This window comes from Podarcis vaucheri (genome assembly GCF_965113315.1).
Source record: "Podarcis vaucheri genome assembly, chromosome: 12".
NCBI lineage: Eukaryota > Metazoa > Chordata > Lepidosauria > Squamata > Lacertidae > Podarcis > Podarcis vaucheri.
In genome coordinates, this window is record NC_138750.1 from 17,510,551 (window position 1) to 17,524,068 (window position 13,518).

Here is a 13,518-nt window from a genome sequence, read left to right on the forward strand (position 1 = left end):
AGCAGGCTCATATTAGAAGCCTGAAATGGTATAATCTACTCTTGCCACCTCATTCTCCTGAATGTGTGTAGGTACTACACCCAGGGCCGGGTTTAGGTTTGATGAGGCCCTAAGCTACTGAAGGTAATGGGGCCCTTTATATGTTCAGCTGTCCTTTGTCAGCAACAAATTGTCGCTTTTGTGTGTGTTGAATATACAGTGGTACCTCAGGTTACATACGCTTCAGGTTACAGACTCCGCTAACCCAGAAATAGTGCTTCAGGTTAAGAACTTTGCTTCAGGATGAGAACAGAAATCATACTCTGGCAGCAGGAGGCCCCGTTAGCTAAAGTGGTGCTTCAGGTTAAGAACAGTTTCAGGTTAAGAACAGACCTCCGGAACGAATTAAGTACTTAACCCAAGGTACTACTGTATGCTGTAATTTATGGACCTAATAGGTATCTAAAGCCATTTGCACATAACGAAATATGTATTTTATCAAAATAATTGTTGAACTTATCTTATATTTTGGAAATGTACATCCAGTTTTTCTCCCTTTTATTTTTTGTAGTCCACAAGTGAGTGGAGCCCTAAGCTATAGCTTGTTTAGCTTATACGTAAATCTGGCACTGGCTACACCTCTGCTACACCTGAGTTCCTTCATTCAGATATTGAGTTTATTGTGGGCACTGAGGAAGATAGAGACATGCAGAGAACATTTTGCTCCTGTTACACTGCCCTCTCATTTTTCTTGCCAGGGAGGTCATTCTTTTCCAAGATTTGTGAGAGGGCTGAATGAATACTTGGGGCATGAATGATAAAACAAGTATCTGCTATAACTAGGTACAGAATCTCCATTCAGATCCAGAATTAGTTCCAGCCAAATATGCGTCACCAAAACGAGAGCAGAGTGGAAGGCTATAGGCAAAAGAAGCAAAAGTGTGGACAATTTGAAGTCCTGTGACATTTCAATGAATTATACCCATCTTGTCCTTTCCTTTACTCAGGTTTTTAGATCAGAGGGACGATGGCTGTGTCGTCGACATGCATCACTTCAATTCAGGAGCCCAGTCAGTGTTGGCTTACGCCACTGTGAATGGTTCCTTAGTGGGATGGGACCTGCGATCTTCTAATAATGCCTGGACATTGAAGCATGAGTTACGGTTGGGACTTATAACCTCATTTGCTGTAGACATACATCAATGCTGGCTTTGTATTGGTAAGATGCATTTTGTGTTTCCCCCATTTAATAATTATATGTATTTAGAATCACCGTATAAATTAAATTGCTCTTCGTGCAGGTCTTGTGGGGAATGACTGCAACATGTTTGCTTTCAAGAGGGGCAGTTTAGTTAGGTTGCCGGAGAGATGGGTGGATTTGACTTCAACTCCATTTTCTGTTATGGATTTAATCTGGGCAGATCATGTCCTCTCCTTGGTTTCCCAGTGAGTTGCTATGCAGGGCTGTTACAAGGGGCAAGTGCACTAAATCTCTTTGCGAAAGATAAAAAGTGTAAGTGATTAGCAGAAAGCAAATATGTCTTTGAACCTTAGGCATACCGGCACAGTATTTGTATAATCAGGGCCAGTGGACATTGCTAAATATTGTAAATATTGAATTTAATGGGGCTTACTCCTTGATCAGTAGGGCTAGGATTGTGGCTGATAGTCTCTTTTTCTTTACAAGGTACAAGCAGTGGTACCATGGCATGCTGGGACATGAGATTTCAGTTACCCATCTCTAGCCATTCCCATCCTTCCAGAGCACGGATCAGACGCCTGCTTATGCATCCCCTCTCCCAGTCATGGGTGATTGCAGGTAGAGCTCACTCTCTTTCTCTATCAGAGCACTAGCAAAATGGCAGATGGCCATCCAACCTCTGCTTAAAAACCTCCAAGGAAGGTTCTTATGGGATTCTGTTCCACTGTACTGTAAGTTCTTAGGTTTAGTTGGAATAAGTGAGGGCATTCTCCAGCGGTTGCTAAGGGACAGTCTTCACAAGCATTTATTTTAATGAGTGCTGTCAGCAGCCAAGTAACTCGTTTTCCTCATCCCTTTTTATATTGCTAGACTATAATGCAAGAAATAAACCCTAAGATGTAAGTCTGCCCCCATTTCTGCACTTTTGGTTTATAACCGTTGTTCATGGCTTTTCCGTAGCTGTTCAAGGCAATAATGAAGTCTCCATGTGGGATATGGAAACAGGCGACAGACGCTTCACCTTATGGGCCAGCAATGCCCCACCTCTTTCAGAACATCAGGTTTGGCTTTCTGATTGTAAAGTTTTGAGCAGAATAAAACAGGCCTATGTAGTTTTTAGTCCTTTGGTGGATATTAAATGCCCATCATGCCAAAGTTTTATGTTTTCAGTTGAAAAGAGATGCATTATCTATACTGGGTTAGGCAAAACACATTTCACCAATTCTGAAAGTGCTTCCTGTGTACTTCCGGGTGCAATTCAAAGCACTGATGTTAACTTACAAAGCCCTGTGTAGCTTGGGGCAAGTGTATTAAGTGTATTAAGATAGTGGTACCAAACAAACGATGTAAGCTTTCAGTTTCTCAGAACTCTTCATTAGGCGAAATAATACATGAAGCAGAAATTGGGGAGATGATGCAGAGGGGATTTAAAAAAAAATAACCTTAAGGTTTGCATTCAGACTCTGTCTGAAGATGTAGATTACAGACTAAATCATTTAGATTTCAGGCTGAATTATATGCTTGCAGGCACTGAATTACACATAGGATTCTTGGATGAAGAGGCAGTTGCTGAGCCCCATTTTGAAACATAAAAGCCTGGCTATCACTCTGACCTGTCTCTGTTTTAGCCCCTATTTGCTTACTTGCCATACGTTCCGAATTTCCCGGACGTATCTGGAATACTGCAGTCACAAGCAGTGTCCAAGGGGAAATCAGCCAAATCAGTGGGGAAATCCTGACATTTGGCAGCAACCCTAGCTTACTTGGAAGTAAGTACCACTGTCTTCATTGGGGCTTACTCTTGAGAAAGTGTGCATAAGATTGCAACCATTCAAACCTATGCACGTTTACCCAGGTGTAAGACCTATGGGGACCAGTGGGACTTACATGTGAATAAGCGCAGGGTTGCAGCCTTAGTGTTATTATCTACTACTGTTTGAATATTTTTCTTTTGCTAAATGCTCAACAGCTGTTTTTATTCTCCTTGTATTGTTTTCTATCCTGAGATTTCAATTTATTTCATAACTTGTAAATTGTTGTTGTTATTAAGTAAATAATCAAATGTAAATGTGTGGATACAAAATTTAAAATTATTAATTTGATTTATTAAAAAGAAAACAAAAAAGCAATTGTTTATAGTTGTAATTTGAAGTTCAGTGTCTTTCATTAGAAGCTACAGCTATGTGAAGGTGTTCAGGATTAGTTCCTTAATGACATGATTGTTAATTAAGATAACTCAATTTTTAAAAGTTAGCATACTTTAACACCAGTTGTTGAAAAAAAACCCTATTTTCCTATCCTTTAGCCTTCACCTCATAGTGTTCATGGAATATACTGCAGCCCAGCAGATGGAAATCCTATATTACTGACAGCAGGTTCAGACATGAAGATAAGGTAAAATCTAAGAAATGATGATATCTCACCACCACAGAAGCTAGAGTTTCCTTTTCTGCATAAAAATCCCATATAAATAAAAAAAAAAAACAACCAAACTTGTGAGGTGCAGAATTTCTTTGACTAACATATTGATTCAAACTGGTTGGTGGGAGGAGGAAACCTACCAGATTTCGTGTGTGTTAGATGGGACATAAACTTCTCACTTTTGTGTAAACCTGCTTAACACCAAACTGTAAGGCTTTGAAATAGAAATATACCACAAGTGCCTTATGGAATAAAATTTTCTAGTCACCTGATGTCAGGGTAGACGGGCCTGTGATGTGACCCTATACCGCTTTCCTTATGATAGCTGCAATGTTGTTTTAAAGGCTGGAAGGATTCTGGTCAAAGATTTTAGCTTTTATATTGTCGCCTTTGTTCTTTGCAGGTTCTGGGATTTAGCATACCCTGAGAGGTCCTACATTGTTGCTGAAAGTTCAAGCAGCCCATCTGTGTCTTATTATAGGAAGATCATTGAAGGCACAGAAGTTGTTCAGGTATAGTTGCTCGCAAGTCTCATTCCCAGACCTGAGAAAGTGGGAATTGTTCCACTGTCACTGCAGGCAGTAGCTATCTGTGAGCACATTCATATTCCGCACAGCAAACTCAACACCTCTGGATTCACTGTCAGATTTGCATGTAACAAAATAAAGAGTGTATCCAGTATGCACTTGTTGGGCTTAAAACAGGAAAGCACCTTTCAGGGACGCGGGTGGCGCTGTGGGTTAAACCACAGAGCCTAGGACTTGCCGATCAGAAGGTTGGCGGTTCGAATCCCCGCGACGGGGTGAGCTCCCGTTGCTCGGTCCCTGCTCCTGCCAACCTAGCAGTTCGAAAGCACGTCAAAGTGCAAGTAGATAAATAGGTACCTCTCTGGCGGGAAGGTAAAGGGCGTTTCCATGCACTGCTCTGGTTCACCAGAAGCGGCTTAGTCATGCTGGCCACATGACCCGGAAGCTGTACACCAGCTCCCTTGGCCAATAAAGCTAGATGAGCACCGCAACCCCAGAGTCGTCTGCGACTGGACCTATTGGTCAGGGGTCCCTTTACCTTTACCTTTCAATAAAAAACAGTTAAATACAACGCAAAACAGGAAAGCACCTGAAACCGAAAGGATTTAGTCATCAACGTTTCACCACTTTCCCTTTTCAACAGGAAATTCAAAACAAGCAGAAGGTGGGTCCCACGGATGAAACCCCTCGAAGGGGTCCCGAGTCTTTACCAGTTGGGCATCATGACATTATCACAGACATTGCTACTTTTCAGACCACTCAAGGATTTATAGTTACTGCATCACGAGATGGCATTGTCAAAGTGTGGAAGTAAAAGTTGCACTGACCTATAGGAACTGTAAATACAGGTAATGAAGAGAAACAGGACAGGATTGAGTATCTTTTGAAGAATTGCTTCGAGAACATAAAATGATGGATTGTAAAGCTCATGACGGTGACCAGTGGTCCTTTCAGAACCTGGCATTGTATTAAAGTAGAGTGACTCATGCAGCGTTTTTCTGGAACAACCAAGCAAATGCAGTTTAAAATGAAAGCATCACGCTTAACTTCTGACCATGTTATTCTTTGGAAGTCTAAAAGATGGTTTATTATCACATGAAGAAATCTGTTACATCAACAATATTTATGTAAACTGACTGTTTTTTTATTTACTTGAGCGAATGAGAAAGAACGATGAAATGGTTGCACTATTGTTCATGTATATTCAAATCCCTGTATACCTAATAATGAAAAAATAAAAAGAGTTTGGATCATTCCTGTGTGCCAAAGCTGTGTGGCAGACTGCACAAGCAGCATCCTCTGTGAAACATTCATTCACAATATACCAACCCTAGCATATTTTAAATCCCATGTACTCCTCACAATTGCTGGATCCGTGTGGTTTCTGTCTACAAACATGTGGGAAATCCAACCCACATAAAAAGTGACCTGCTAAGGCACAATTACATATATAAGGATGTTTATCAAGTGGAGGATGTGGGATTGAGGGGTGGAGGGTGTCCAATAAAAGTTGGGTGAGCTGGAACGGTTGGGCCATTTGAAGCAAAAAAATCTTTTGTGTGAATATCTTTGGAATTAAACGTCCTCCTTCCGCGCAACTTTTTTTTTTTACACTTCACGCTTCAGAATGATACAGTGATTTATTTGGTTTATTTAAGGGATTTTTACTCATCCTTAATTTAAGAATAATCCCAAGGTGGAGCCCTTAAGCAAGTACATCCCAGTTTGACATGTTAACAGATGTATGAGTTTAAATTTCGCATCTAATAAAATCATGTAGAATGATGAGGAGGAGACCCTGTGGCATGTTTATAGCCACATGATCTTGTTTAAATTCCAGAATTAGTGTTGGGGTTTTTTTAAAAAAAGACAATAAATCCACTTGTTTGAAACCATCCCCTGCCCCTTTTCAGCCCAATTTCCAAAAGGTCGCCTTTGCCCCCTTCCCCAACCGCCCAAGTCTACTGTCACAAAATATGGCATTGGCAGTGGTGAGAAAAAAGATTCCATTTATGGTGTTCTCTTATTTTGGTGTGGGGGAAGCTTTGGTCCTTCAGACAGTGCAGCTTGTATTGGCACAGGGAGTTCTTGTGTTGATCCCAATGAATTGCAAGAAGAGCATCTCTCTTTGTATTTGGGTTGTGTTTTATTTCTTTTAAAACAAGATAATAGATACGTGTTATCACATAGCACCATGAGGAACACTCAGCCCACCACAAAGCCCATCTGGAAGTACTTTCTGTTGCCGGTAGTTCTAACTATCAAGCTGTCCCTTCTTATAGGACTGAAGACACAGAAGTGGCTCAGGTACACGAAGCATAATTTCACCCGTTTTGATTCCGAGATCAACTTTATTTGCACACATTCTTGCATCGATTTGTAGCCCCTTTATAATCCACAACCTCTGAGCTATCTGGGATAGAGTGAAAGAGGCATCCCTGATGGGGGACAAGGTTTCAGTGTGCTGACTCAGCCCATTTGACACTTGCACGGCATGCGTTTCCCGTTACCTCAAGTCCAAAGTGCAGATTAGAAACAAGGGTCACAGTGAAATGAGTAAATCCTCACACAACATCATATTATCCCATGTACAAAATTAGCACAAAATTAAAGAATCGGCCGTCCAAAAATGCAACCTTCCACTGCTATTGCATTACAACATCAGATTGGCATTCAATTTTTTTTTTGGCTGGACTGTCTTCAGAGAGCACAGCTATCCAAGGACACTAACAAACACAATTAGGAAACAAAACAAACTTTTAAGAAGAGTTATTAAAAATGGTTCAGGTCTGAGCAAGTGGGAACGAGGGAACTATCACTGATGATGTCATCGCTAAGAGACACTTGCAAGTATGGACATATTCCATATAGCAAACTCAACAGTGCTGGATAGGTTAGCAAGTTCCCAACTACAAAATACAGCACATCAGTTTGTGCGTTGATTAGGCTAAAAGCCAGAAAACCTCTGGAAACAACAAAGGAATTGTGGCTTCTACGCTCCATAATTTTCACTTTTCTAAAGGAAATTCAAAACAAGCAGGGGGTGGATTCACAGATGAAAACCTTCTAATGTACAAGAAAACATACTTCATTCTTCAGCCTGTCTTGTCAGAACCATCACTTTGCACCCTCTCAAAATTGTCTTCAATTTGTCTTTGTTTTTAATAGAGATTTGTTTCCAGTTCCTGAACAAATGAATCAATGAGCAAAGTCATTAGCAACGACGACGGCAATAGAAATGGGAGTGCAGTACTTCACAAGTTGCTGCAGAGGCATACCGGTAGTTTCCAACACGTTGCTAATTTCCAGGTACCTGAAAAGGGAAGGAGAATAATGTTACCTGCTGATGCATGATGCAGTTGATGCTCAGCAGGTAAAGCTCTCTACCCATGGAAATGTTTGTTGGAAATGTAAGGAAAAGGAAGGCACCTTCTATCATATGTGGTGGAACTGCAAAGTGATAAAGGAATTCTGGAACATGATACGCAATGAATTTTAAAAATAAATAAAATAACTTTTGCAAAAAAAAACCTAGAAGCCTTTTCGTTAGGAATTGTAGGTGCAGAGATACTAAAAGAACTGAAAAGACTGTTTATGTACGCTACAACAGCTGCAAGGATACTTCTTACCCAGGGTTGGAAAGATGACAATATACCGTATTTTTCGCTCTATAACACGCACGTAGTTTATAGAGGAGGAAAATCCGTAGGCATGCCACCCATAGGCATTTCTCCATAACACGCACAGACATTTCCCCTTACTTTCTAGGAGGAAAAAAGTGAGTGTTATGGTGCAAAAAATACGGTAACTACTAGGGAAGACTGGGAGATGAAACTATTGGACTATGCAGAGATGGCAAGATTGACCAGGAAAATCAGGAGGATCAGAACTGCAACAAGGAATGGGACAAAAATATATTGTACAGTGGTGCCTCGCAAGACGAAATTAATCTGTTCCGCGAGTCTCTTCGTCTAGCGGTTTTTTCGTCTTGCGAAGCAACCCTATTAGCGGCTTAGCGGATTAGCGCTATTAGCGGTTTAGCGCCTATTAAAGGCTTAGTGGCTATTAAAGGCTTAGCGGATTAGCGGCTAAAAGGCTATTAGCGGCTTAGCGGCTTAGAAAAAGGGGGGGAAGCGGAAAAAAATCGGAACACTCACAATACGTTTTCGTCTTGCAAAGCAAGCCCATAGGGAAAATCGTCTTGCGAAGCAGCTCAAAAGCGGAAAACCCTTTCGTCTAGCGGGTTTTCCGTCTTGCGAGGCATTCGTCTTGTGGGGCACCACTGTATTTTAAAGACCACTGTAAACACCTGAACTCTTTGGCAGGCTTTACATAAATCTTGCAATGATACATAGATTTTGGATACAATGGAGGAGTGTAAATTAGATGGACTTATAATATGCAGTTAAAACAAAAAAGTTATTTAAAGAACCGAAGGAGGGAAGGAGGGAAGTCTTGAGATTCGGAAGAATCTTGTGTAAGCTTTATTATTTGTAATCATACTACTTCTGTGAATGAATTTGTAAAAATCAAATAAAAATTATGTTTTTTTAAAAGCTCTCTGCACATGGAATGGGGACTGACAAAAAGGGCAAGTCATCAGTCAGTGCTACATGGAACGGCAAGAATAATTCTATTTGTTTTGTTTTTTAAAGCATCTTTATGGGACAAAGGAAGTCTACTTACAATGATCTGCTGTCCACTGCTGAAGGGATTTCCAGGGGTCACGAAATCATATGGTGTGGGCTCCCGAAAAGCAGATTCGGCATCTAGAAGCATAGCTCCATTTGACATAGTGTTGTCAACAGCAAAACTAGGTATGCAACAAGAAAACAGAGTCTGGGATCAATGTGTGTGCAAAGGTTCTAATGTAATGCAGAGGATTAGCACAGAATTGCTTTGAAGTAAAGCTACTCTTTCCTCGTCTCCATCCAACGTTTTGCTTGGACAGGCAGAATCTCCCAAACCCATGTGGAATAACGACTCAAGACAACTTGTTATGGGATTAAATTGGCCACAATTTTCTTATATTTCAGATGTGGGTAGACCTTGGCTCAGGCATTGGGCGTTATCCCTCCCCAGTCCCCAGGCGGGGATCTAGGGAACATCAGGGTTATCCAGTGTTTGGGGGGGATAGGCCGGCTCTGGAGAACATATGTTCAAGCAGAGATAGCCGCCCCGTTACGCCGCCGTCGCAGGGGAGAGCAATGACGACCTCTCGGCGTACGGCCAAAGCCTCCCCTCAGAAACCCCTTTAACGGGGAATCCTGATATCACCGCTGCAAAGAGGAAGGGGGTGTGGGTCACCGCTACACGCCTCTCCCATTCAGGAAGATAGACTAAAGGATTCCGCCCAAGGCCTGATACCGCCAAAAGTTGTGACGTTTTGCTACGGGAAAGGCAAAACCTGCCAATGCAGGGGAATTCCTTTCCGGCCCTTCAACAGCGACCTTGACATAGCAGCGCCCGCATACCTGTGAAGAAAAGGTTAACCTGCAAAATAAGACTTAACTGAGGGTGGGTAGGGTGGGAGAAGCTCTGGAGCCAACTGATGATTCCCAGGTAAGATCCTCCCTCTGTTGTGTGGGCAGGTAGTCCCTTCCCTACCTGGCCTGGTCTCCTTGGCAACACTTCCCCCAGGCGGGATTGGACAACTGGCTGAGGTAGGCGGAGAACTCCAGGTACCCCACCTGGGGGAAGCCGAAGCCAAGCCTATGCTGATGGAGCCGCACCGGGTCCAGGGGCTGCGCACGTCCATGCAAAGTGCGCCCCCCGTTTAATGCGGGGAGCGGTCGTTACTAGCGGCCAATTGTTATATCCTCCTTCTTTTTCAATGGGGTATACAGGGTAAGGTGCTGACGGGTACAGGATCAGAGCTGTTGCATGAGAGCTGAAGCTCATCTCCAAGCCTTGCAGAACAGCTACCAGTGCTACTATATTGATGCTTCTCTGTTTCTCCTGCACGATTGGCAAGAGATGGCAATGTGGAGAGCGGCCATTTCAGTGGAGCCTGTAGCAAAACCAACAGCCACGATCAGCCGTTGTTTCCTGGTGTAACAATACACACAAAGCAAACGTGATCTTATGTGAGTCAGACTTGCTACTCATTTAGACTTAGTTGAAGGCCAGCACAGCTCCCATAAGAGTGTAGGTCATGGATATACGAGTGGATCCATATCAAAGTGGAAAAGTAATGTCTGGAAACAAACTCACATGCGTTTGGGTGGACCGTAAAGAGGCCTTTGTGCACTAATGCTTGTACATTTTCTCTTGAGCTGTGCTTGCGGATACTTGTTCATTTCACCTGTCAAGACATATGGCACAATAGGTGGGAAATGATAAGCAGAGCTATGATGCGAGAAATGAACTGCAGTCCTTTTCACACAAACACTTAGCAAACAAGGTTGGGTGAAGTCTTCCATCCTCTGTGTTAAGTTGTGGGTGAACATATCAGATGACACAAACAGCTCTTGTTTATTCACAGGCCAGAACAGAACAGAATTGAAGGGTTCAGCCAGCCTGCTTATATAGAGCTCCACTACAACGCAACAGTAACCACTTTCTGTAACTATCCAATCACTGAGCGTCACTTTCAATCCCTTATTTGCATATGTGGACCTGAGTGAAAACTATCTACAGTATCCCCCTGCTGGCCCAGGGTGAAAACTTCAGTACATAACACCCTGCCAAAGGAAGCAGCAAACCGCCCAACTTTTGGGGACATCTGTGCCCGCTTTCTGCCACACCACACCCGGTCTGTGTACTCGTTTTGCACACACCCCGCCCAATTCATGCCCTCTTTCTCCCACCAACCCTTCCCAATCTTTGCGCCCCAGCTGCCCCCTCCCACCGCAGCCTTCTCTTTACTGACTCCTTCTCCTCCTCTGCCACCACCACAACTAGGCCTTGGCCTACTTGCCGCCTATTTTTGCGGCCTACTCAGCCTCGCCACAGGCACCAGAAGTGGTACATCTGCTTCCAGAAGTGTTCTTCTGGATGCGCTGCACCCGCTTCTGGGAATATGGCGGTGGTGGTTGGCCAGAACAGCAGTGGAGCCTATGGCGGAGGCTGTCCCAGAGGAGGAAGAAGAGATGAGAGGGCAGAAGCGAGACATCACAGACTTCAAACAGAAGCTGTGGCAGCTTCTGCAAATCCATGATGTCCTGCTTAATTCGGGACAGCTGAGTTGTGTGAAGCAGACTTCATTGTTGCAGGGACACCTGCTCAGCCCCTGCTCAGATATAAGCATCTTTTTGTACTGGCTTATCTCAGTGAGCACTATTGGCTCCAAAAGGCAGTGATTCTCCAAGTACAGTACCCATTTCCCCCGGCCATTGCTACCTGAGATTCTTAATGGAGATCCTTTCAATGGAGATGAAAGAGACTGAATTTTCTCAATTCTGGGCACCACAATTCAAGAAGGACACTGACAAACTGGAACGTGTCCAGAGGAGGGCAACCAAAATGGTTAAAGGCCTGGAAACGATGCCTTATGAGGAACGGTTAAGGGAGCTGGGCATGTTTAGCCTGGAGAAGAGGAGGTTAAGGGGTGATATGATAGCCATGTTCAAATATATAAAAGGATGTCACATAGAGGAGGGAGAAAGGTTGTTTTCTGCTGCTCCAGAGAAGCGGACACGGAGCAATGGATCCAAACAACAAGAAAGAAGATTCCACCTAAACATTAGGAAGAACTTCCTGACAGTAAGAGCTGTTCGACAGTGGAATTTGCTGCCAAGGAGTGTGGTGGAGTCTCCTACTTTGGAGGTCTTTAAGCAGAGGCTTGACAACCATATGTCAGGAGTGCTCTGATGGTGTTTCCTGCTTGGCAGGGGGTTGGACTCGATGGCCCTTGTGGTCTATTCCAACTCTATGATTCAATGATTCTATGATTCTATATGCAAAGCCTGTTCTGTACCACTAACTGCTATGTCTAACCGTAATAATATTCCAAATGATTACACAGCATCTGGAACCAAAATGAAACGAACCATCTGTTGGGGACTTGCACAATTGCTTTTCCTTTGGCGTTGTAAAATGCTCACAAAGCTGGGGGCAGGCAACAGGCTGTGTAATCTATAATGTGTTTTGATCACAGGCTTACCAAAATTTGGCAAGCACAATCTCGAGGCCTGCCAAACTCAAGCTAGCCTGTGACCTGGATATGTCCTTGATACTTTATATTTCTCTTTTTCACCGTCATTCTGGTGCAGGGTGGGAGGAAACAAGTTCAGACATTAGGGGCTTTAAATTTAGCTCTTATTTTTTAAAAAATATAAATGGGGTCATTCACTGAAGGGTTTCGTGAACAGCACAGCTCTGATTCCACTGGGAGTGGCAGAAATGCTGTTGGCAAACTTTGAAAGTCCCCCGTTCAGCATTGTTTGGCCTGGGAATCATATTCAGACAATCCATTCAGGCTGTAACAACCTTAAATAATAGGTGTTGTCACTATGAAAGCTTACTTTAGCCCAAAGGTCTGAAAAGCCAACTATAATTCAACATCAGATCACTCATTCGCCCAATATTTAATTACACAATTTTTATTTCTAAGAATGTATTATTCTTCCAGATGCCTCGGTAAACACTAAGAATAAATGCTGGACTGAACTGGTTCCTTGTCATCTGGAAGCATTTAGGGGATTCCCTTGTAAATACAAAGCTCTCTCTATATATAAAGCAAAGTCAGCAACAGTAGAATGACTTACTCTTAAGGAGGCGTAGAAATGGCTTCAGAAACTTCACTGCATATCCAAGTTCAGCCTTGTGAATTCGTCCAAGCTGCACCACATGATGTTCCAGGGGCAGGCTTGCTAGTTCTTCAATTTCCACGTCGTCATATTCATCTCCTAATGAAAGCACAAAGAGTGCGTAGCCCAGGCACTTGGCTCTCAGAGCTGCATCCCTCAGCACTTCCTTGTCCCATCGACTTGTTTCTCCAACAGAAACAACAAAGATAGCCTTGTATTTTCTCTGGTTGGGTGCTTCAGAAAAGATGTTGCTAACGGTCCACTGTATGGCATGGCCGAGAGCAGCCGCTCCATTTAGCTGCTGGATAGACTCCTGGATGTGTCTCTTCATTCGTAGTTTATTGCCGTAAGTCAAAAAGTCAAACTCGATCTCTACTGGACTCCTCTGGGTGCGGGGCCTGAATTCTGGAGGAGCATGGCTCAGTACAGCCACCCTGTCCCCTGTCAAAGAGGTCTCTGGTTCAGCAGAGATGTCAAAGCTGTCGAGCGCTGCACTTAGAAAATCTTTCAGTTTCTGAAATTCCACCGGGCTTATTTTCCTTGAATTTTCCAAAATGAAAGCGGCGTCCACATAGCCCCGAGCACGGGGGGTTTCAGCGCGGAAGCAAGAGCTATCTGGTTTGCATTTGTCTGGAAATGG

The 13,518-nt window shown here is 43.2% G+C and overlaps 2 protein-coding genes across 3 annotated transcripts in view; one reads left to right on the forward strand and one right to left on the reverse strand.

The window, feature by feature from the left end:
- Positions 1-5,383, forward strand: part of PIK3R4 (phosphoinositide-3-kinase regulatory subunit 4) — a 29,522-nt gene extending 24,139 nt beyond the window's left edge. For both annotated transcript variants that reach the window (XM_082192962.1, XM_082192963.1), the window contains exons 15-20: positions 987-1,198; positions 1,667-1,798; positions 2,141-2,241; positions 3,486-3,574; positions 4,005-4,113; positions 4,772-5,383. In XM_082192962.1, the coding sequence (XP_082049088.1) occupies positions 987-1,198; positions 1,667-1,798; positions 2,141-2,241; positions 3,486-3,574; positions 4,005-4,113; positions 4,772-4,942 (814 nt within the window). In that variant the 3' untranslated portion in view covers positions 4,943-5,383. The remainder of the gene's footprint in view (positions 1-986; positions 1,199-1,666; positions 1,799-2,140; positions 2,242-3,485; positions 3,575-4,004; positions 4,114-4,771) is intronic.
- An 868-nt stretch (positions 5,384-6,251) lies between these two features.
- Positions 6,252-13,518, reverse strand: part of LOC309515294 (collagen alpha-6(VI) chain-like) — a 92,768-nt gene continuing 85,501 nt past the window's right edge. Inside the window, exons 35-38 of the mRNA XM_082192956.1 lie at positions 12,837-13,508; positions 10,342-10,432; positions 8,815-8,941; positions 6,252-7,441 (exon numbers count right to left, since the gene is read on the reverse strand). Of these exons, the coding sequence (XP_082049082.1) occupies positions 7,427-7,441; positions 8,815-8,941; positions 10,342-10,432; positions 12,837-13,508 (905 nt within the window). The 3' untranslated portion in view covers positions 6,252-7,426. The remainder of the gene's footprint in view (positions 7,442-8,814; positions 8,942-10,341; positions 10,433-12,836; positions 13,509-13,518) is intronic.